Raw genomic sequence first — 25,100 nt, 5'->3', positions numbered from 1 at the left:
TCCTGTCACTGCTGAATGAGTCAGGCAGCTAAAACCCTGTGCACTAGCTTGAATGCTGAGTGGTGATTAGACCTCCCTCCCTCCCCACCCTCTCCTCCACCCTGGTATCTCTGGTGCTTTCCAGGGAAAAGCTGCTAACTCTCTGGCAGAGATGTCAGAGGATGCTTGGAAGCATTAAGAGCATCCACAGAGGCCCCTGTCACTTCCACTCACAAACCACATATTTGCTTTTATTTCTTAAAGACATTTTCAGTGGGATCCTGCCCAACCCCAAGTGACTCCCAAAGACACTGGCTGAGTGAGCCAAGAACCCCCAGCCTGGCAGTGACCTACCGGCTCCCAATTGTGGAGTGTGATTGTCTAAGGGCTTGTCTATGTAGGGAAATTGACCAGACTCACTATGGTGGAATAAGCTATTCGCCAATAGCTATTCCGGGGTAGCTCCCTATGTTATTCCATGATCTATCCCAGAGCAGCCATTGCACCATAGCTCTTCTGGTCAATTTCCCCTGCGTTCCAAGGTTGCCAGCCAGCCAGAATAAACCTCCCAGCAATGATCACTCATTAATGCCTCACCTGACAACAGGCGTGTGCGCTCGTCGGGGACAATGGGTGAGTTCTCCCAGGACCAGCTGACCGCTGGGGGCGGGGTGCCCGAGGCCTCGCAGATGAGAGTTAGGGCGCCATGCAAAGAGACAGTGACATTGGTCACTGACCCTGCTCCCCTAACGAGCTCAGGGGGAACTAGAGAGACAAAGGGATGATCTTTCATTTACAAAGCAGTCTCCACGGAAGCAGGAAAATAAGCAAGTGGCGGCCCTAGGAAATCCAGCTTATCCCTGCCTTCAAACTATGTACCCATGTTCAAAACAGGGGCACAAGGAGGTAGCCCAGAAAATATGTCTGCCTCCATGGTGCCTTCAGGACCCAGATCTGTGCCACAGAGCAGCTCACTGTGAATGTAGCTGCCAATCTATCTGCACATCCAAATGTGAGTTTACAGGGGTGACGTGCACATGCAGCCAGGCAGGTGACCCAACTCCCCGGAGGAACAACTGGTTGAAAGCTTGGTCCACACAGTCCAGGGAAAGCAGATAACTTTGGCTCTTTGTCGCTCACCCCATCATTTAAACCCCCTGCCATTAGCTGCTGGGGTGGCCATTGCAGTAACAATGCCTATAGCTTACACAGAACTTTTCACCCTGGCTAATATTATCTCATCCTCACACGTAATGTCCTATGACGTGCATGGTGGAACTTCCCAGTGCATCACCTTTCTCCTGACCCCCGCTCTCAGACACCTCACTCCCAAGGTCCCAGAAACAACAGCAGAGCTGCTGCCCACATCCTTACCATGCACAGCAAGATCAAAAGTCCTCTCCACCTGTCCAACTGCATTCGCTGCTAGGCAGGTGTAGCGGCCCGCATGGGTGACCTGCGCCCTCTGAATATGCAGCTTCCACCCCTGGTCCTGAAGAAGAAGCGCTTCCCCATTCACCACAGGCTGCCCATCTTTCATCCACGTGACTCTTGGCTGCGGTGATCCCCCGGCTTCACATTCTAGCGTAATCTCACCAGCCTTGGCCACGGAAATCTTCTTTGGGGCTTCGCCGCTGCCTTTGATCACTGGCAGAACTGCAGGGGAGAAGAGCACAAGGCAGAGACACTGCACCGACCTGTTGGGATTCAACTCCTTCTGGGTCTTCTGCAAGAGGACATTAACTGCAGCAAGCGATTGGTCTGGACCAGCAAAGGACAGTTATAAGCCGTGCCGAGTACTAAGGCAATCCAGGCTCTGGGGTAGGGTTCACTGACCACCAGCTGTCTTTAAATACTCAAAACGACAGAGTTACTTTGGACCAGCGGCTCCCAAAGATTGCCCAGCTGAGCCCACGCTGGCTGCTTGCCAGGAACCCAAGGGCAGCGCCTAGTTTTGCAGATCATAGCTGCCCTCCTCAGCAGGGAGCTGTAGATTGCAGAGACCATAGGTCCAGCATTCCAAGTCTGACCTGGCCACTTGGATGAAGATGGAGCACGGCACGCTGGGACATGGAGTCTCCGACGGCCGCATCTTGGCAGTAGAAATGAGAGAAGCTCTATGCTCCATTCAGCCACTCGCGCTCCCCAAAACCACTAACGACGACTGACTTACACAGGAGCTCTTACTGTTATTCTCCACCCAGAGATTCGACTCCCTGTAGTATAAAACCTCCCTCCTCCCGCAGCACCTCTCCGACTCACCGTCCACCTCCAGCCGGTGCTCCCTTCTGCTGCTGCCCGCCACGTTGCTGCACTCACAGGTGTAAAATCCCTCATCTGCCGTCTGCACCTTCCCGATGTACAGCAGCCTCCCCCCTGCGGAGATACGTTCGGGGCGCCCAAGCTCCATGGCAAGGGGCATACCTGGATGATGGGGTGGGGGAAGAAAACACGTCTCCCCTGAGACTCCTGGCAGCACTAGCTCCCAGGCACACTGTCCTACAGCGGGTCAGATGGTGGTTACACTGAAGTGCCTGCTTCTCCCCATGGAGACAAACCCGGGATTGCTTCTGAGCCAGAGGCAGCCTTTCCAAAAGGGGCAGCGGCTCCTCCTAGGCACGAAGGGGCCGCAGGAGTGAGCCAACACAAGGCTAAGTAGGTTTAAATCAATGTGTATCCTCGGCTTTGAAATCCAGCCTAGGACCTTCTAGCCCACTGGCTCAGAACCATGCTGTCTAGCTGGCTGGACTAACACTGCAGATCTGGTAGCCCTCCTAGGTGACACCCGCGTGGGGAGGAGCCAAGACATTAACACAATCCTACCGTCTTTCTCCCAGGTGAGGGTGGGGAAGGGGATCCCGCTGCACTCGCAGGACAGGCTGACGGACTGTCCCTCCATCACAGACAGGGCAGCAGGCTCTTCGGAGGAGAACGAGGGGGGAACTGCACAAGACCAAAGAAGGGTAGAACTGAGTGCAGGGGACATCAGACATGCCACAGAAGCAGTGGTATGTGATGCTAGCTAGCGTCCCAGAGGACTTAGCTCTGTTTGCTACTCTCTGGCTTACAGGAAGTGGGTTTGGCCAAAGGAGAACAACGAGAAACACGTGCCCCCTGCTTATTGCCCCGACGGGGAACCAACCTGCCCAGCATCACAAACATTTAAATGCAAGTGCCACTGTCAGTCACACAGACTTGCAATTTTGATCCATGTGGAAAGAATGATTTCAACTTTCCAGCTATTAAAAACCAGCAGTATTCTCAATCATACAATTCTCCTACAGCACAACAGTATAGAGAGCGTACTGTGTCAGCCATGGGGTTAAAGAACATTCAGAATGGCCAGCCACACAGGGCAGGCAGCATTGCCGAGCACTAAGGTAGCCTGACACTTCCCATTATAAGACCCTGTTTTCAGTTGCTTAAAACTTTGCCAAACTTCAACCATTTGGGCTGAAATTTTCCATGCCAGGTGTTTGCCCCCAGCTGATTATTAATTAATTAAGCTATGGAAAAATGTTTCAGAGCCAGCCTTAATACTGGCATTTCCTAATTTTTGAGTGCTTGACTTTGTAATTTTAATAAGATTCTTTCAGTGTTGTTTGGTGCATGTGAAATATCTATTTTAGGTAGTAATAATGGACCACAGACGTCTAAAATAATAAAAAAAAGCAACTAAACCATGTCTCAGTGAGTTAATCCAGCTTCAGAAAGCTTAGCATAAGGTTATGCATGCAAATGTGTTTGAGGAACTGCACATGAGGACGGTGGAGAGCTGCATTTTGGGAGAGGATGTGCCCGTGTGTAAGAGAAGGATTTTATCATTGCCAGGGCAGATCCCAAAGGGATGCAGTCTCCTTGCAGAGCAAGGGCACCCAGACTGACAGGACACTGGAATGGTTTTACACAAGGTTTCACCGGCCATTAGGTGGAAAATACGGATCATTCCCCACCTTTGGGAACAGGGTGTGTGTGTTACGGACTGAACTGCCTTCATGGGATGGACATGATCTAATAAAGTGGATCCATGATGTATATGCTCCCCCTCACTAACAGCATCCAGGCTGGGACAGCTGGAGTGGGGAGGGACGAAGGTACTTCTCCTTCTCAGCAAGTTCTGAGAGACAAATTTACAGGTGTGGGGCCTGAATTTCAGGGGAGCTGAGCACCCACGGCTCCTACTTATGATTAACAAGAGCTGCCTGCAGGCTCTAAAAATCCAACCCAGTTGCCACTATTTTCCGGGCCCCTGTAGAAGTGGCTGTATTATGCCGTGTGGTTAAGATGGAGGAACTCTCACAGAGAGTGATATTAGGACATGGGGCCAGGGAATATTCACACCCCTCCAGGGGATCTTTGTCCCCCTCCCATGTTTGGCCAAGACTTGGCTTACCCCAGACATTGAGGTTGTAGTGCGTCTCCGCCCGGCCCAAGCGGCTCAACACCTCACACGTGTATCTCCCTGCATCTTGCGCCTCAGCGTGCTCAATCTGTCAAAGCAAGCAGAGCCGAGGTGGGATCGAGAGAAGGGCAGGCAGAGCGCCACTCGCCCAGTGGCAGCAGCAGAAACGCACGCCCAGCCCGGCAGCAGAGCCAAAGTCTGCTCGCAGCCCAGGTCCATTGTCCAGGTTGTTCCTGGCCACAAGCCCCTCTGTTCTGGTGCAGTTCTGCAGGCATTCAAGCTGGGCCCAGTGGAATCAAGGGACAAGGAACGTGCTGAGTCAGCACAAAGACTCTCACGCCTGAGGAACACAGCCTGGGCAAGACGGGGGTAGGCCCATTCCTCCATGACTCAAGCCACACATCTCACGGGAAGCGGGATTCCCTGCCAGGGCCAGGCTGGGGAGAGCCAACAAGCCACCACCAGGCGTACAGGGGACAGACACATTTACTGCAGAGCCAAGTTCTCTGCATCCCCTCCTGACTCAGCATCAGCCAGAATAGTCACCTGGAGAATGGCCCCGTCCGCAGAGAGTCGGGCTCTGGGGTCCTGCGGAAGAGGGCGCCCGTCCTTCAGCCAGCGGAGTACGGGAGAGGGGGCCGCGTGGTGCTGGCATTCCAGGGTCACAGACCGATTGAATATGACTGAGATATTTAGCTCCTCACCAAGGACATTTGGGGGCACTGAAAGGAAACAACCCTGGGGTAAGATCAACGGGGAAATGGCTCCTTTCTGAGGCCAACACACAGGAGCAGGGCTACTGAACAAACACACCAGTAGATTCTGAACCTCCACTCCCGCCTCCTTCCCAGACCCTGATCTGTAACGTGGAAAGGCCAGTGCTTAATTAGTAATGAAAGAGGTGCCTGGGATCAGGCAATTAGGTGCTGAGGCTCAAGCAATTTTTTAACTTTCATAACTGATGCAGCAAGTCCAGAGGCGCGGGGGCTAGGAACCGCCAGGCCCAGAGGCGCCAGGGCTCAGAACCGCCGGGCCCAGAGGCGCCGGGGCTCGGAACCGCCCGGCCCAGAGGCGCCGGGGCTCGGAACCGCCGGGCCTAGGAACCGCCCAGCCCAGAGGCGCCGGGCCTAGGAACCGCCAGGCCCAGAGGCGCCGGGGCTAGGAACCGCCAGGCCCAGAGGCGCCGGGCCTAGGAACCGCCAGGCCCAGAGGCGCCGGGGCTAGGAACCGCCAGGCCCAGAGGCGCCGGGGCTAGGAACCGCCAGGCCCAGAGGCGCCGGGGCTAGGAACCGCCCGGCCCAGAGGCGCCGGGGCTAGGAACCGCCTGGCCCAGAGACGCCGGGGCTAGGAACCGCCCAGCCCAGAGGTGCCAGGGCTCAGCCCTGGCACAGAATAAGCCCTGGGAAAAGCCCCTGTGCCGGGCTGAGGACCAGCCTGTGACAGCCCCTGAGAGGCAGGTGGCCCTGCAGTCACCAGACATGGGGTTTGACAATAACTAATATTTACAGAGCTTTAGCAAACAGCCAGATTGGCTCCCCTAATCCGTGTAAGATGCAGAGCAGCAGCTGCTCTAGCAAACATGGGAGTCACTAGGAGGTGAGGTGTGGGGAGGGGGGAATTGGGTTCTGAGGCAGATTCCTCGGCCTTGGGGGGATCGGAGAGGCTTGTACTTACCTTGCACCCGCAGCACAGCATCCCACCTATCCTCTCCCACGGCACTGATGGCCACACAGGAGTACGTCCCTGCATCCGAGAGGTGCGCGCTGGCCAGGGAGAGGACGCGTCCCCCAGACAGGATCTGCACCGTCCCCAGAAACAAACCAAAAAGGGATCAGTGACCAGATGGGAGTTTCCAGCCTGCTGCTCAGCACCCTGCCTCCCCACACACCGGGATGGGGAACCGCAGAGCTGTGCAAGCTGGGAGCTTGCACTAGGCCTGAGCTCACCAGCTGGCACCCAGGCCCTGGTGAGAGAACTCCATTTCCCCCACCACCAGCTCCTCAGTTTCAGCACCGGGGAGGGATGGGAACAGCAGGGGAGGCAGCCCCGAGGCTCTTTGCCCAGCCCTGCTAGAGCAGGAAATTCCAACAGACTGATGTGCTGGGTGGCAGGGCCCTCTGAGCACAGCCCTGGTGCCAGAATGGACCCAGACAGTCCCCTCTGCTGGTTCACACTGCTGTCCACACTGACCTGTGGCCCTCCGGGCGCCATGCTGGAAACAGGATTGCCGTCTTTCAGCCACACCAGCGTGGGGGCAGGGATCCCTGCCGCCTCGCACGTCAGCTCCACCCGCTCGCTCAGCAACGCAGTGACAAGGCTGGGGCCGGAGGTGATTTGGGGAGGCACTGGGGAGGCCAAAGGCACACGCTGGGCATCACAGAAACACCAGGGCATGAGCAACAGCAAAGGAAAGGTGGGGTTGGCAGAACCACCCAGAACAACGTGGTTTGTTGGCATGACCCTTTCCACCGGGACGTCCCAGTGTGGGGAACAAAATCCCATGTCTGGTACTGGGCTGGTGGAGACAACACTGCGGGGGGGGGAGACAGGGGAGGCTCCTGCCCTGAAGCGGGAGGTGTTCAGCATCTGGGCTGGAGCAAGGGCAAGTCAGGAGAGGCTGGATTGTGCTTCCTCCACAGTCAAAACCTCCTAGTGGAGTGAGAGCCATGGAGGATCCCAGGCCAAAATCTCCAGCAGGAGCTCAAAGGCTTTGAATGAGCTGTGGGTTCTGTGGGACCTGGAGAGGTGACAGGCCCTGCTCCGGGGTCATGTGGCAAGACTGCCGTGGCTTAGGTTAGTACGCGTTAGACGTCACTGGGTGGTGCAAGGCATTCTGGGACATCACACGGTCACTGCTGGGATGGACACAGGGGGTTTAATCACATAGCCTAGAACTGCCGAGCTCTGAATTAACCCACACTATAGACAAACCCTCCTGCTTCTGCTCTGACCCCAGTTCTGCTCACTGAGATTTTGTTACATGGGTAAAGGAACATGCCACTGTGTGCCTGACAGGGATGGCGGGCATGGACCACGGAGTCTGCCGACTAATGGGATTAGGAACCCTAACCCCAGCTCCAAGTGCCCAATCCTTAGGAACCCAAACCCTACGGCGGGAAGCCCTAATCATAGGAACCCTAACTCTAGCTCCAAGTGCCCTACACATAGGAACCTTAACCCTAGCTCCAAGTGCCCTACCCATAGGAACCCTAACCCTAGCTCCAACTGCCTGACCCATAGGGCCCCTAACCCTAGCTCCAAGTGCCCTACCCATAGGAACCCTAACCCTAGGGTGGGGTGCCCTACCCATAGGAACCCTAACCCTAGCTCCAAGTGCCCTACCCATAGGAACCCTAACCCAATGTCGGGAAGCCCTACCCATAGGAACCCTAACCCTAGCTCCAAATGCCCTACCCTTAGGAACCCTAACCCTAAGGCAGGAAGCCCTACCCATAGGAACCCTAAACCTAGTTCCAAGTACCCTACCCATACGAACCCTAATCCTAGGGCGGGGTCCCCTACCCATAGGAACCCTAACCCTGCCTCCAAGTGCCTTACCCTTAGGAACCCTAACCCTAAGGCGGGAAGCCCTACCCATAGGAACCCTAACCCTAGCTCCAAGTGCCCTACCCATAGGAACCCGAGCCCTAGCTCCAAGTGCCCTACCTATAGGAACCCTAACCCTAGCTCCAAGTGGCCTAGCCATAGGAACCCTAACCCTAGGTTGGGAAGCCCTACCCATAGAAACCCTAACCCTGGCTCCAAGTGCCCTACCCTTAGGAACCCTAACCCTAGGGCGGGAAGCCCTACCCATAGGAACCCTAACCCTAGCTCCAAGTGCCCTACCCATAGGAACCCTAACCCTAGCTCCAAGTGCCATACCCATAAGAACCCTAACCCTAGCTCCAAGTGCCCTACCCATAGGAACCCTAACCCTAGATCCAAGTGTCCTACCCATAGGAACCCTAACCCTAGCTCCAAGTGCCCTACCCATAGGAACCGAACCCTAGCTCCAAGTTGCCTACTTTTAGGAACTGTAACATTAGGGAGGGATGCCCTACCCATAGGAACCCTAACCCGAGCTCCAACTGCCCTACCCATAGGACCCCTAACCGTAGGGCGGGGTCCCCTACCCATAGGAACCCTAACCCTAGCTCCAAGTACCCTAGCCATAGGAACCCTAACACCAACTCAAAGTGGCCTAGCCATAGGAACCCTAACCCTAGCTCCAAGTGGCCTAGCCATAGGAACCCTAACCCTAGGTCGGGAAGCGCTAACCATAGGAACCCTAACCCTAGCTCCAAGTGCCCTACCCATAGGAACCCTAACTCTGGCTCAAAGTGCCCTTCCCATAGGAACCCTAACCCTAGCTCCAAGTACCCTACCCATAGGAACCCTAACGCTAGTTCGGGAAGCCCTACCCTTAGGAACCCTAACCCTGGCTCAAAGTGCCCTACCCTTAGGAACCCTAACCCTAGGGCGGGAAGCCCGACCCATAGGAACCCTAACCCTAGCTCCAAGTGCCCTACTCATAGGAACCCTAACCCTAGGGCGGGGTCCCCTACCCATAGGAACCCTAACCCTAGGTCGGGAGTCCCTACCCATAGGAACCCTAACCCTGGCTCCAAGTGCCCTACCCATAGGAACCCTAACCCTATGTCGGGAAGCCCTACCCATAGGAACCCTAACCAGGGCTCGAAGTGTCCTACCAATAGGAACCCTAACCCTAAGGCAGGAAGCCCTTCCCATAGGAACCCTAACCGTAGCTCCAAGTGCCCTACCCATAGGAACCCTAACCCTAGCTCCAAATGCCCTACCCTTAGGAACCCTAACCCTAAGGCGGGAAGCCCTACCCATAGCAACCCTAACCCTAGCTCCAAGTGCCCTACCCATAGGAACCCTAACCCTAGCTCCAAGTGCCCTACCCATAGGAACACTAACCCTAGCTCCAAGTGCCCTAACCATAGGACCCCTAACCCTAGGGCGGGCTCCACTACCCATAGGAACCCTCACCCTAGCTCCAAGTGCCCTACCCATAGGAACCCTAACCCTAGCTCCAAGTGGCCTAGCCATAGGAACCCTAACCCTAGGTCGGAAAGCCCTACCCATAGGAACCCTAACCCTGGCTCCAAGTGCCCTACCCTTAGGAACCCTAACCCTAGGGCGGGCAGCCCTACCCATAGGAACCTAACCCTAGCTCCAAGTGCCTAACCATAGGAACCCTAACCTAGGGCAGGGTCCCCTACCCATACGAACCCTTAACCTAGCTCCAAGTGCCCTACTCATAGGAACCCTAACCCTAGGTCGGGAAGCCCTACCCATAGGAACCCTAACCCTAGCTCCAAGTGCCCTACCCATAGGAACCCTAACCCTAGGGCAGGGACCCCTACCCATAGCAACCCTAACCCTAGCTCCAAGTGGCCTAGCCATAGGAACCTAACCCTAGGCGAAGCCCTACCCATAGAAACCTAACCCTGGCTCCAAGTGCCCTACCCATAGGAACCCTAACCTAGGGCGGGTGCCCTACCATAGGAACCTAACCCTAGCTCCAAGTGCCCTACCCATAGGAACCCTAAACCTAGCTCCAAGTGCCCTACCCATAGGAACCCTAACACTAGGGCGGGAAGCCCTACCCATAGAAACCCTAACCCTGGCTCCAAGTGCCCTACCCTTAGGAACCCTAACCCTAGGGCGGGAAGCCCTACCCATAGGAACCCTAACCCTAGCTCCAAATGCCCTACCCTTAGGAACCCTAACCCTAAGGCGGGAAGCCCTACCCATAACAACCCTAACCCTAGCTCCAAGTGCCCTACCCATAGGAACCCTAACCCTAGCTCCAAGTGCCCTACCCATAGGAACCCTAACCCTAGCTCCAAGTGCCCTACCCATAGGACCCCTAACCCTAGGGCGGGGAGCCCTACCCATAGGAACCCTAACCCTAGCTCCAAGTGCCCTACCCATAGGAACCCTAACCCTAGCTCCAAGTGGCCTACCCTTGGAACCTAACCTAGGGCGGAAGCCCTTCCCATACTAACCCTAACCCTAGCTCCCTGTGCCCTACCCATAGGAACCCTAACCCTTGCTCGAAGTGCCCTACCCATAGGAACCCTAACCCTAGGTCGGGAAGCCCTACCCATAGGAACCCTAACCCTGGCTCCAAGTGCCCTACCCTTAGGAACCATAACCCTAGGGCGGGAAGCCCTACCCATAGGAACCCTAACCCTAGCTCCAAGTGCCCTAACCATAGGAACCCTAACCCTAGGGCAGGGTCCCCTACCCATACGAACCCTTAACCTAGCTCCAAGTGCCCTACTCATAGGAACCCTAACCCTAGGTCGGGAAGCCCTACCCATAGGAACCCTAACCCTAGCTCCAAGTGCCCTACCCATAGGAACCCTAACCCTAGCTCCAAGTGGCCTAGCCATACGAACCCTAACCCTAGGTCGGGAAGCCCTACCCATAGAAACCCTAACCCTGGCTCTAAGTGCCCTACCTATTGGAACCCTAACCCTAGGGCGGGGTGCCCTACCATAGGAACCCTAACCCTAGCTCCAAGTGCCCTACCCATAGGAACCCTAAACCTAGCTCCAAGTGCCCTACCCATAGGAACCCTAGCCCTAGCTCCAAGTGCCCTACCCATAGGAACCCTAACCCTAGGGCGGGAAGCCCTACCCATAGAAACCCTAACCCTGGCTCCAAGTGCCCTACCCTTAGGAACCCTAACCCTAGGGCGGGAAGCCCTACCCATAGGAACCCTAACCCTAGCTCCAAATACCCTACCCTTAGAAACCCTAACCCTAAGGCGGGAAGCCCTACCCATAGCAACCCTAACCCTAGCTCCAAGTGCCCTACCCATAGGAACCCTAACCCTAGCTCCAAGTGCCCTACCCATAGGAACCCTAACCCTAGCTCCAAGTGCCCTACCCATAGGAACCCTAACCCTAGCTCCAAGTGGCCTAGCCATAGGAACCCTAACCCTAGGTCGGGAAGCCCTACCCTAAGGAACCCTAACCCTGGCTCCAAATGCCCTACCCTTAGGAACCCTAACCCTAGGGCGGGAAGCCCTACCCATAGGAACCCTAACCCTAGCTCCAAGTGCCCTACCCATAGGAACCCTAACCCTAGGGCAGGGTCCCCTACCCATAGGAACCCTAACCCTAGCTCCAAGTGCCCTACTCATAGGAACCCTAACCCTAGGTCGGGAAGCCCTACCCATAGAAACCCTAACCCTGGCTCTAAGTGCCCTACCTATGGGAACCCTAACCCTAGGGCGGGGTGCCCTACCCATAGGAACCCTAGCCCTAGCTCCAAGTGCCCTACCCATAGGAACCCTAACCCTAGGGCGGGAAGCCCTACCCATAGGAACCCTAACCCTAGCTCCAAATGCCCTACCCTTAGGAACCCTAACCCTAAGGCGGGAAGCCCTACCCATAACAACCCTAACCCTAGCTCCAAGTGCCCTACCCATAGCAACCCTAACCCTAGCTCCAAGTGCCCTACCCATAGGAACCCTAACCCTAGCTCCAAGTGCCCTACCCATAGGAACCCTAACCCTAGGGCGGGGAGCCCTACCCATAGGAACCCTAACCCTAGCTCCAAGTGCCCTACCCATAGGAACCCTAACCCTAGCTCCAAGTGGCCTACCCTTAGGAACCCTAACCCTAGGGCGTTAAGCCCTACCCATAGGAACCCTAACCCTAGCTCCAAGTGCCCTACCCATAGGAACCCTAACCCTAGCTCCAAGTGCCCTACCCATAGGACCCCTAACCCTAGGGCGGGAGCCCTACCCATCGGACCCCTATCCCTAGCTCCAAGTTCCCTACCCATAGGAACCTAACCCTAGCTCCAAGTGGCCTACCCATAGGAACCCTAACCTAGGTCGGGAAGCCCTACCCATAGGAACCTAACCCTGGCTCCAAGTGCCCTACCCTTAGGAACCCTAACCTAGGGCGGGAAGCCCTACCCATAGGAACCCTAACCCTAGCTCCAAGTGCCCTAACCACAGGAACCCTAACCCTAGGGCAGGGTCCCCTACCCATAGGAACCCTTAACCTAGCTCCAAGTGCCCTACTCATAGGAACCCTAACCCTAGGTCGGGAAGCCCTACCCATAGAAACCCTAACCCTGGCTCTAAGTGCCCTACCTATTGGAACCCTAACCCTAGGGCGGGGTGCCCTACCATAGGAACCCTAACCCTAGCTCCAAGTGCCCTACCCATAGGAACCCTAAACCTAGCTCCAAGTGCCCTACCCATAGGAACCCTAGCCCTAGCTCCAAGTGCCCTACCCATAGGAACCCTAACCCTAGGGCGGGAACACCTACCCATAGGAACCCTAGCCCTAGGTCCAAGTGCCCTACCCATAGGAACCCTAACCGTAGCTCCAAGTGCCCTACCCATAGGAACCCTAACCTTAGGGTGGGAAACCCTACCCATAGGAACCCTAGCCCTAGCTCCTAGTGCCCTACCCATAGGAACCCTAACCCTAGCTCCAAGTGGCCTACCCTAAGCCCTACCCATAGGAACCCTAACCCTAGCTCCAAGTGCCCTACCCATAGGAACCCTAACCCTAGCTCCAAGTGCCCTACCCATAGGAACCCTAACCCTAGGTCGGGAAGCCCTACCCATAGGAACCCTAACCCTGGCTCCAAGTGCCCTACCCTTAGGAACCATAACCCTAGGGCGGGGAGCCCTACCCATAGGAACCCTAACCCTAGCTCCAAGTGCCCTACCCATAGGAACCCTAACCCTAGGGCGGGAACACCTACCCATAGAAACCCTAACCCTGGTTCCAAGTGCCCTACCCATAGGAACCCTAACCCTAGCTCCAAGTGCCCTACCCATAGGACCCCTAACCCTAGGGCGGGGAGCCCTACCCATAGGAACCCTAACCCTAGCTCCAAGTGCCCTACCCATAGCAACCCTAACCCTAGCTCCAAGTGCCCTACCCATAGGAACCCTAACCCTAGCTCCAAGTGCCCTACCCATAGGAACCCTAACCCTAGGGCGGGGAGCCCTACCCATAGGAACCCTAACCCTAGCTCCAAGTGCCCTACCCATAGGAACCCTAACCCTAGCTCCAAGTGGCCTACCCTTAGGAACCCTAACCCTAGGGCGGGAAGCCCTACCCATAGGAACCCTAACCCTAGCTCCAAGTGCCCTACCCATAGGAACCCTAACCCTAGCTCCAAGTGCCCTACCCATAGGACCCCTAACCCTAGGGCGGGGAGCCCTACCCATAGGAACCCTAACCCTAGCTCCAAGTGCCCTACCCATAGGAACCCTAACCCTAGCTCCAAGTGGCCTAGCCATAGGAACCCTAACCCTAGGTCGGGAAGCCCTACCCATAGGAACCCTAACCCTGGCTCCAAGTGCCCTACCCTTAGGAACCCTAACCCTAGGGCGGGAAGCCCTACCCATAGGAACCCTAACCCTAGCTCCAAGTGCCCTAACCATAGGAACCCTAACCCTAGGGCAGGGTCCCCTACCCATAGGAACCCTTAACCTAGCTCCAAGTGCCCTACTCATAGGAACCCTAACCCTAGGTCGGGAAGCCCTACCCATAGAAACCCTAACCCTGGCTCTAAGTGCCCTACCTATTGGAACCCTAACCCTAGGGCGGGGTGCCCTACCATAGGAACCCTAACCCTAGCTCCAAGTGCCCTACCCATAGGAACCCTAAACCTAGCTCCAAGTGCCCTACCCATAGGAACCCTAACCCTAGCTCCAAGTGCCCTACCCATAGGAACCCTAACCCTAGGGCGGGAACACCTACCCATAGAAACCCTAACCCTGGTTCCAAGTGCCCTACCCATAGGAACCCTAACCCTAGCTCCAAGTGCCCTACCCATAGGACCCCTAACCCTAGGGCGGGGAGCCCTACCCATAGGAACCCTAACCCTAGCTCCAAGTGCCCTACCCATAGGAACCCTAACCCTAGCTCCAAGTGGCCTACCCTTAGGAACCCTAACCCTAGGGCGGGAAGCCCTACCCATAGGAACCCTAACCCTAGCTCCAAGTGCCCTACCCATAGGAACCCTAACCCTAGCTCCAAGTGCCCTACCCATAGGAACCCTAACCCTAGGTCGGGAAGCCCTACCCATAGGAACCCTAACCCTGGCTCCAAGTGCCCTACCCTTAGGAACCCTAACCCTAGGGCGGGAAGCCCTACCCATAGGAACCCTAACCCTAGCTCCAAGTGCCCTAACCATAGGAACCCTAACCCTAGGGCAGGGTCCCCTACCCATACGAACCCTTAACCTAGCTCCAAGTGCCCTACTCATAGGAACCCTAACCCTAGGTCGGGAAGCCCTACCCATAGGAACCCTAACCCTAGCTCCAAGTGCCCTACCCATAGGAACCCTAACCCTAGCTCCAAGTGGCCTAGCCATAGGAACCCTAACCCTAGGTCGGGAAGCCCTACCCATAGAAACCCTAACCCTGGCTCTAAGTGCCCTACCTATAGGAACCCTAACCCTAGGGCGGGGTGCCCTACCATAGGAACCCTAACCCTAGCTCCAAGTGCCCTACCCATAGGAACCCTAAACCTAGCTCCAAGTGCCCTACCCATAGGAACCCTAACACTAGCTCCAAGTGCCCTACCCATAGGAACCCTAACCCTAGGTCCGGAAGCCCTCCCCATAGGAACCTAACCCTTACTCCAAGTGCCCTAGCCATAGGAACCCTAACCCTAGGTCGGGAAGCCCTACCCATAGGAACCCTAACCCTAGCTCCAAGTGCCCTACCCATAGGAACCCTAACCCTAGGGCAGGGTCCCCTACCCATAGGAACCCTAACCCTAGCTCCAAGTGGCCTACCCTTAGGAACCCTAACCCTAGGGCGGGAAGCCCTACCCATAGAAACCCTAACCCTGGCTCTAAGTGCCCTACCTATAGGAACCCTAACCCTAGGGCGGGGTGCCCTACCATAGGAACCCTAACCCTAGCTCCAAGTGCCCTACCCATAGAAACCCTAACCCTGGCTCCAAGTGCCCTACCCTTAGGATCCCTAACCCTAGCTCCAAGTGCCCTACCCATAGGAAACCTAACCCTAGGGGAACACCTACCCATAGGAACCCTAACCCTGGCTCCATGTGCCCTACCCATAGGAACCCTAACCCTAGCTCCAAGTGGCCTACCCACAGGAACCCTAACACTAGGGCGCAAAGCCCTACCCATAGGAATCCTAACCCTAGCTCCAAGTGCCCTACCAATAGGAACCCTAACCCTAGATCCAAAAGCCCTACCCATAGGAACCCTAACCCTGGCTCCATGTGCCCTACCCATAGGAACCCTAACCCTAGCTCCAAGTACCCTACCCATAGTAACCCTAACCTAGGTCGGGAAGCCCTACCCATAGGAACCCTAACCCTGGCTCCAAGTGCCTACCCTTAGAACCCTAACGCTAGGGCGCGAAGCCCTACCCATAGGAATCCTAACCCTAGCACCAAGTGCCCTACCCATAGGAACCCTCACCCTAGGCGGGAACCCTACCCATTGAAACCCTAACCCTGGCTCCAAGTGCCCTACTCATACCAAACCTAACACTAGCTGCAAATGCCCTACCCATACGAAACCTAACCCTAGGGTTGGGCGCCCTACGCATAGGAACCCTAACCCTAGCTACAAGTTCCCTACCCATAGGAACCATAACCCTAGCTCCAAGTGCCCTACCCATAGGAACCCTAACCCTAACTCCAAGTGCCCTACCCATGGGAACCCTAACCCTAGGGCGGAAAGCCCTACCCATAGGAACCCTAACCATAGCTCCAAGTGCCCTACCCATAGGAACCCTAACCCTAGCTCCAAGTGCCCTACCCATAGGAACCCTAACCCTAGCTCCAGGAGCCCTACCCATAGGAACCCTAACCCTAGCTCCAAGTGCCCTACCAATAGGAACCCTAACCCTAGCTCCAAGTGCCCTACCCATAGGACCCTAACCCTAGGGCGGGAGCCCTACCCATAGGAACCCTAACCCTAGCTCCAAGTGCCCTACCCATAGGAACCCTAACCCTAGCGCCAAGTGCCCTACCCATAGCAACCCTAACCCTAGGCCTGAAGCCCTACCCATAGGAACCCTAACCCTGGCTCCAAGTGCCCTACCCATAGGAACCCTAACCCTAGCTCCAAGTGCCCTACCCATAGGAACCTAACCCTAGGGCAGGGTCCCTACCCATAGGAACCCTAACCTAGCTCCAAGTGCCCTACCCATAGGAACCCTAACCTAGGTGGGAAGCCCTACCCATAGGACCCCTAACCCTGGCTCCGAGTGCCCTACCCATAGGAACCCTAACCCTAGGGCGGTGCCTACCATAGGAACCTAACCTAGCTCCAAGTGCCCTACCCATAGGAACCCTAACCCTAGCTCCAAGTGCCCTACCCATAGGAACCCTAACCCTAGCTCCAAGTGCCCTACCCATAGGAACCCTAACCCTAGGGCGAACACCTACCCATAGAAACCTAACCCTAGCTCCAAGTGCCCTACCCATAGGAACCCTAACCCTAGCTCCAAGTGCCCTACCCATAGGACCCTAACCTAGGCGGTGCCCTACCCATAGGAACCTAACCCTAGCTCGAAGTGCCCTACCCATAGGAACCCTAACCCTAGCTCCAAGTGCCCTACCCATAGGAACCCTAACCATAGGAACCCTAAACCTAGCTCAAAGAGCCCTACTCATAGGAACCCTAACCCTAGCTCCAAGTGCCCTACCCTTAGGAACCCTAACCCTAGGTCGGGAAGCCCTACCCATAGGAACCCTAACCCTGGCTCCAAGTGCCCTACCCTTAGGAACCCTAACCCTAGGGCGGGAAGCCCTACCCATAGGAACCCTAACCCTAGCTCCAAGTGCCCTAACCATAGGAACCCTTAACCTAGCTCCAAGTGCCCTACCCATAGGAACCCTAACCCTAGCTCCAAGTGCCCTACCCATAGGAACCCTAACCCTAGCTCCAAGTGCCCTACCCATAGGAACCCTAACCCTAGGGCGGGGTGCCCTACCCATAGGAACCCTAACCCTAGCTCCAAGTGCCCTACCCATAGGAACCCTAACCCTAGCTCCAAGTGCCCTACCCATAGGAACCCTAACCCTAGGTCGGGAAGCCCTACCCATAGAAACCCTAACCCTGGCTCCAAGTGCCCTACCCTTAGGAACCCTAACCCTAGGGCAGGAAGCCCTACCCATAGGAACCCTAACCCTAGCTCCAAGTGCCCTACCCATAGGAACCCTAACCCTAAGGCGGGAAGCCCTACCCATAGGAACCCTAACCCTAGCTCCAAGTGCCCTACCCATAGGAACCCTAACCCTAGCTCCAAGTGCCCTACCCATAGGAACCCTAACCCTAGCTCCAAGTGCCCTACCCTTAGCAACCCTAACCCTAGGCGGGAAGCCCTACCCATAGGAACCCTAACCCTAGCTCCAAGTGCCCTACCCATAGGAACCCTAACCCTAGGTCGGGAAGCCCTACCCATAGGAACCCTAACCCTGGCTCCGGGTGCCCTACGCTTAGGAACCTAACCCTAGGGCGAAGCCCTACCCATAGGAACCCTAACCCTAACTCCAGGAGCCCTACCCATAGCAACCCTACACCTAGCTCCAAGTCGCCTACCCATAGGAACCCTAACCCTAGGTCGGGAAGCCCTACCCATAGGAACCCTAACCCTAGCTCCAAGTGCCCTACCCATAGGAACCCTAACCCTAGCTCCAAGTGCCCTACCCATAGGAACCCTAACCCTAGGGCGGGGTGCCCTACCATAGGAACCCTAACCCTAGCTCCAAGTGCCCTACCCATAGGAACCCTAACCCTAGCTCCAAGTGCCCTACCCATAGGAACCCTAACCCTAGGTCGGGAAGCCCTACCCATAGAAACCCTAACCCTGGCTCCAAGTGCCCTAACCTTAGGAACCCTAACCCTAGGGCGGGAAGCCCTACCCATAGGAACCCTAACCCTAGCTCCAAATGCCCTACCCTTAGGAACCCTAACCCTAAGGCGGGAAGCCCTACCCATAGCAACCCTAACCCTAGCTCCAAGTGCCCTACCCATAGGAACCCTAACCCTAGCTCCAAGTGCCCTACCCATAGGAACCCTAACCCTAGCTCCAAGTGCCCTACCCATAGGACCCCTAACCCTAGGGCGGGAAGCCCTACCCATAGGAACCCTAACCCTAGCTCCAAGTGCCCTACCCATAGGAACCCTAACCCTAGCTCCAAGTGCCCTACCCATAGGAACCCTAACCCTAGGTCGGGAAGCCCTACCCATAGGAACCCTAACCCTGGCTCCAAGTGCCCTACCTATAGGAACCCTAACCCTAGGGCGGGGTGCCCTACCCATAGGAACCCTAACCCTAGCTCCAAGTGCCCTACCCATAGGAACCCTAACCCTAGCTCCAAGTGCCCTACCCATAGGAACCCTAACCCTAGGTCGGGAAGCCCTACCCATAGGAACCCTAACCCTAGCTCCAAGTGCCCTACCCATAGGAACCCTAACCCTAGGGCGGGAAGCCCTACCCATAGGAACCCTAACCCTAGCTCCAAGTGCCCTACCCATAGGAACCCTAACCCTAGGGTGAGGCGCCCTACCCATAGGAACCCTAACCCTAGCTCCAAGTGCCCTACCCATAGGAACCCTAACCCTAGCTCCAAGTGCCCTACCCATAGGAACCCTAACCCTAGGGCGGGAAGCCCTACCCATAGAAACCCTAACCCTAGCTCCAAGTGCCCTACCCATAGGAACCCTAACCCTAGGGCGGGAAGCCCTACCCATAGGAACCCTAACCCTAGCTCCAAGTGCCCTACCCATAGGAACCCTAACCTGAGCTCCAAGTGCCCTACCCATAGGAACCCTAACCCTAGGGCGGGAAGCCCTACCCATAGGAACCCTAACCCTAGCTCCAAGTGCCCTACCCATAGGAACCCTAACCCTAGGTCGGGAAGCCCTACCCATAGGAACCCTAACCCTAGCTCCAAGTGCCCTACCCATAGGAACCCTAACCCTAGGGCGGGGTGCCCTACCATAGGAACCCTAACCCTAGCTCCAAGTGCCCTACCCATAGGAACCCTAGCCCTAGCTCCAAGTGCCCTACCCATAGGAACCCTAACCCTAGGTCGGGAAGCCCTACCCATAGAAACCCTAACCCTAGCTCCAAATGCCCTACCCTTAGGAACCCTAACCCTAAGGCGGGAAGCCCTACCCATAGGAACCCTAACCCTAGCTCCAAGTGCCCTACCCATAGGAACCCTAACCCTAGGGCGGGAAGCCCTACCCATAGGAACCCTAACCCTAGCTCCAAGTGCCCTACCCATAGGAACCCTAACCCTAGCTCCAAGTGGCCTACCCATAGGAACCCTAACCCTAGCTCGCGAAGCCCTACCCATAGGAACCCTAACCCTAGCTCCAAGTGCCCTACCCATAGGAACCCTAAACCTTGCTCCAAGTGCCCTACCCATAGGAACCCTAACCCTAGGTCGGGAAGCCCTACCCATAGGAACCCTAACCCTGGCTCCAAGTGCCCTACCCTTAGGAACCCTAACCCTAGTGGGGGAAGACCTACCTATCGGAACCCTAACCCTAGCTCCAAGTGCCCTACCCATAGGAACCCTAACCCTAGCTCCAAGTGCCCTACCCATAGGAACCCTAACCCTAGGTCGGGAAGCCCTACCCATAGGAACCCTAACCCTAGCTCCAAGTGCCCTACCCATAGGAACCCTAACCCTAGCTCCAAGTGCCCTACCCATAGGAACCCTAACGCTAGGCGGGGTGCCCTACCATAGGAACCCTAACCCTAGCTCCAAGTGCCCTACCCATAGGAACCCTAGCCCTAGCTCCAAGTGCCCTACCCATAGGAACCCTAACCCTAGGTCGGGAAGCCCTACCCATAGAAACCCTAACCCTGGCTCCAAGTGCCCTACCCTTAGGAACCCTAACCCTAGGGCAGGAAGCCCTACCCATAGGAACCCTAACCCTAGCTCCAAATGCCCTACCCTTAGGAACCCTAACCCTAAGGCGGGAAGCCCTACCCATAGCAACCCTAACCCTAGCTCCAAGTGCCCTACCCATAGGAACCCTAACCCTAGCTCCAAGTGCCCTACCCATAGGAACCCTAACCCTAGCTCCAAGTGCCCTACCCATAGGAAACCTAACCCTAGGGCGGGAAGCCCTACCCATAGGAACCCTAACCCTAGCTCCAAGTGCCCTACCCATAGGAACCCTAACCCTAGCTCCAAGTGCCCTACCCATAGGAACCCTAACCCTAGGTCGGGAAGCCCTACCCATAGGAACCCTAACCCTGGCTCCAAGTGCCCTACCCTTAGGAACCCTAACCCTAGGGCAGGAAGCCCTACCCATAGGAACCCTAACCCTAGCTCCAAGTGCCCTAACCATAGGAACCCTTAACCTAGCTCCAAGTGCCCTACCCATAGGAACCCTAACCCTAGGTCGGGAAGCCCTACCCATAGAAACCCTAACCCTGGCTCCAAGTGCCCTACCCTTAGGAACCCTAACCCTAGGGCGGGAAGCCCTACCCATAGGAACCCTAACCCTAGCTCCAAGTGCCCTACCCATAGGAACCCTAACCCTAAGGCGGGAAGCCCTACCCATAGGAACCCTAACCCTAGCTCCAAGTGCCCTACCCATAGGAACCCTAACCCTAGCTCCAAGTGCCCTACCCATAGGAACCCTAACCCTAGGGCGGGGAGCCCTACCCATAGGAACCCTAACCCTAGCTCCAAGTGCCCTACCCATAGGAACCCTAACCCTAGCTCCAAGTGGCCTAGCCATAGGAACCCTAACCCTAGGTCGGGAAGCCCTACCCATAGGAACCCTAACCCTGGCTCCAAGTGCCCTACCTATAGGAACCCTAACCCTAAGGCGGGAAGCCCTACCCATAACAACCCTAACCCTAGCTCCAAGTGCCCTACCCATAGGAACCCTAACCCTAGCTCCAAGTGCCCTACCCATAGGAACCCTAACCCTAGGTCGAGAATCCCTACCTATAGAGACCCTAACCCTAGCTCCAAGTGCCCTACCTTTAGGAACCCTAACTCTAGGGCGGAAGCCCTACCCATAGGAACCCTAACCGTAGCTCCAAGTGCACTAGCCTTCGGAACCCTAACCCCAGGGCAGGAAACCCTGCCCATAGGACCCGTAACCCTAGCTCCAAGTGCTCTACCCATGGGAACCCTAACCCTAGCTCCAAGTGCCCTACCCATAGGAACCCTAACCCTAGGGCGGGAAGCCCTACCCATAGGAACCCTAACCCTAGCTCCAAGTGCCCTACCCATAGGAACCCTAACCCTAGCTCCAAGTGCCCTACCCATAGGAACCCTAACCCTAGGTCGGGAAGCCCTACCCATAGGAACCCTAACCCTGGCTCCAAGTGCCCTACCCTTAGGAACCCTAACCCTAGGGCGGGAAGCCCTACCCATAGGAACCCTAACCCTAGCTCCAAGTGCCCTACCCATAGGAACCCTAACCTAGCTCCAAGTGCCCTACCCATAGAACCCTAACCCTAGGTCCAAGCCCTACCCCTAGGAACCCTAACCCTAGCTCCAAGTGCCCTACCCATAGGAACCCTAACCCTAGCTCCAAGTGCCCTACCCATAGGAACCCTAACCCTAGGACGGGTGCCCTACCCATAGGAACCCTAACCCTAGCTCCAAGTGCCCTACCCATAGGAACCCTAGCCCTAGCTCCAAGTGCCCTACCCATAGGAACCCTAACCCTAGGTCGGGAAGCCCTACCCATAGAAACCCTAACCCTGGCTCCAAGTGCCCTACCCTTAGGAACCCTAACCCTAGGGCTGGAAGCCCTACCCATAGGAACCCTAACCCTCGCTCCAACTGCCCTACCCTTAGGAACCCTAACCCTCAGGCGTGAAGCCCTACCCATAGCAACCCTAACCCTAGCTCCAAGTGCCCTACCCATAGGAACCCTAACCCTAGCTCCAAGTGCCCTACCCATAGGAACCCTAACCCTAGCTCCAAGTGCCCTACCCATAGGAACCCTAACCCTAGGGCGGGGAGCCCTACCCATAGGAACCCTAACCCTAGCTCCAAGTGCCCTACCCATAGGACCCATAACGAGAGATCCGAGTGCCAACCCCATAGGAACCCTAACCTAGGTCGGAAGCCCTACCCATAGGAACCCTAACCCTGGCTCCAAGTGCCCTACCCTTAGGAACCCTAACCCTAGGTCGGGAAGCCCTACCCATAGGAACCCTAACCCTAGCTCCAAGTGCCCTACCCATAGGAACCCTAACCCTAGCTCCAAGTGCCCTACCCATAGGAACCCTAACCCTAGGTCGGGAAGCCCTACCCATAGGAACCCTAACCCTAGCTCCAAGTGCCCTACCCATAGGAACCCTAACCCTAGGGAAGACAGCGCTACCCATAGGAACCCTAACCCTAGCTCCAACTGCCCTACCCTTAGGAACCCTAACCCTAAGGCGGGAAGCCCTACCCATAGCAACCCTAACCCTAGCTCCAAGTGCCCTACCCATAGGAACCCTAACCCTAGCTCCAAGTGCCCTACCCATAGGACCCCTAACCCTAGGGCGGGGAGCCCTACCCATAGGAACCCTAACCCTAGCTCCAAGTGCCCTACCCATAGGAACCCTAACCCTAGCTCCAAGTGCCCTACCCATAGGAACCCTAACCCTAGGTCGGGAAGCCCTACCCATAGGAACCCTAACCCTGGCTCCAAGTGCCCTACCTATAGGAACCCTAACCCTAGGGCGGGGTGCCCTACCCATAGGAACCCTAACCCTAGCTCCAAGTGCCCTACCCATAGGAACCCTAACCCTAGGGCGGGAAGCCCTACCCATAGGAACCCTAACCCTAGCTCCAAGTGCGCTACCCATAGGAACCCTAACTCTAGCTCCAAGTGCCCTATCTGTAGGAACCCTAACTCTAGTTCCAAGTGCGCTACTCATAAGAACCCTAAACCTACGGCGGTAAGCCCTACCCATAGGAACCCTAACCCTAGCTCCAAGAGTCCTTCCGAGAGAAACCCTAACCGTAGCTCCAGGTGCCCTATCCATAGGAACCCTAACCCTAGCTCCAAGTGCCTTAGGCATAGGAACCCTAACTCTAGCTCCATGTGCCCTACCCATAGGAGCCCTAACTCTAGATCCACGTGCCCTACCCATAGGAACCCTAACCCTAGGTCGGGAAGCCCTACCCATAGGAACCCTAACCCTGGCTCCAAGTGCCCTACCCATAGGAACCCTAACCCTAGGGCGGGAAGCCCTACCCATAGGAACCCTAACCCTAGCTCCAAGTGCCCTACCCATAGGAACCCTTAACCTAGCTCCAAGTCCCCTACCCATAGGAACCCTAACCCTAGGTCGGGAAGCCCTACCCATAGGAACCCTAACCCTAGCTCCAAGTGCCCTACCCATAGGAACCCTAACCCTAGCTCCAAGTGCCCTACCCATAGGAACCCTAACCCTAGGGCAGGGTCCCCTACCCATAGGAACCCTAACCCTAGCTCCAAGTGCCCTACCCATAGGAACCCTAACCCTAGCTCCAAGTGCCCTACCCATAGGAACCCTAACCCTAGGTCGGGAAGCCCTACCCATAGAAACCCTAACCCTGGCTCCAAGTGCCCTACCCTTAGGAACCCTAACCCTAGGGCGGGAAGCCCTACCCATAGGAACCCTAACCCTAGCTCCAAATGCCCTACCCATAGAAACCCTAACCCTAGGGCGGGAAGCCCTACCCATAGGAACCCTAACCCTAGCTCCAAGTGCCCTACCATAGGAACCCTAACCCTAGCTCCAAGTGCCCTACCCATAGGAACCCTAACCCTAGCTCCAAGTGCCCTACCCATAGGAACCCTAACCCTAGCTCCAAGTGCCCTACCCATAGGAACCCTAACCCTAGCTCCAAGTGCCCTACCCATAGGAACCCTAACCCTAGCTCCAAGTGCCTACCCATAGGAACCCTAACCCTAGCTCGAAATGCCCTACCCATAGGAACCCTAACCCTAGCTCCAAGTGCCCTACCCATAGGAACCCTAACCCTAGGGCGTTATGCCCTACCCATAGGAACCCTAACCCTAGCTCCAAGTGCCCTACCCATAGGAACCCTAACCCTAGCTCCAAGTGCCCTACCCATAGGAACCCTAACCCTAGGTCGGGAAGCCCTACCCATAGAAACCCTAACCCTAGCTCCAAGTGCCCTACCCTTAGGAACCCTAACCCTAGGGCGGGAAGCCCTACCCATAGGAACCCTAACCCTAGCTCCAAGTGCCCTACCCATAGGAACCCTAACCCTAGCTCCAAGTGCCCTACCCATAGGAACCCTAACCCTAGCTCCAAGTGCCCTACCCATAGGAACCCTAACCCTAGCTCCAAGTGCCCTACCCATAGGAACCCTAACCCTAGCTCCAAGTGCCCTACCCATAGGAACCCTAACCCTAGGGCGGGAAGCCCTACCCATAGGAACCCTAACCCTAGCTCCAAGTGCCCTACCCATAGGAACCCTAACCCTAGCTCCAAGTGCCCTACCCATAGGAACCCTAACCCTAGGTCGGGAAGCCCTACCCATAGGAACCCTAACCCTGGCTCCAAGTGCCCTACCCATAGGAACCCTAACCCTAGGGCGGGAAGCCCTACCCATAGGAACCCTAACCCTAGCTCCAAGTGCCCTACCCATAGGAACCCTAACCCTAGGGCAGGGTCCCCTACCCATAGGAACCCTAACCCTAGCTCCAAGTGCCCTACCCA

At 56.3% G+C, this 25,100-nt stretch overlaps 1 protein-coding gene across 1 annotated transcript in view; it reads right to left on the bottom strand.

The window, feature by feature from the left end:
- HMCN2 (hemicentin 2) overlaps positions 1–25,100 on the bottom strand; it is a 152,902-nt gene that overhangs the window by 43,800 nt on the left and 84,002 nt on the right. The window contains exons 39-46 of the mRNA XM_039507027.1: positions 6,572–6,726; positions 6,056–6,179; positions 4,928–5,103; positions 4,373–4,469; positions 2,803–2,922; positions 2,242–2,403; positions 1,354–1,635; positions 577–744 (exon numbers count right to left, since the gene is read on the bottom strand). Coding sequence (XP_039362961.1) covers positions 577–744; positions 1,354–1,635; positions 2,242–2,403; positions 2,803–2,922; positions 4,373–4,469; positions 4,928–5,103; positions 6,056–6,179; positions 6,572–6,726 — 1,284 coding nt within the window. The remainder of the gene's footprint in view (positions 1–576; positions 745–1,353; positions 1,636–2,241; positions 2,404–2,802; positions 2,923–4,372; positions 4,470–4,927; positions 5,104–6,055; positions 6,180–6,571; positions 6,727–25,100) is intronic.

This window comes from Mauremys reevesii, linkage group 19 (assembly GCF_016161935.1).
Source record: "Mauremys reevesii isolate NIE-2019 linkage group 19, ASM1616193v1, whole genome shotgun sequence".
Taxonomy (NCBI): domain Eukaryota; kingdom Metazoa; phylum Chordata; order Testudines; family Geoemydidae; genus Mauremys; species Mauremys reevesii.
Note: the sequence above shows the minus strand (reverse complement) of the source record. Positions and strands in the feature narration are given on the sequence as shown.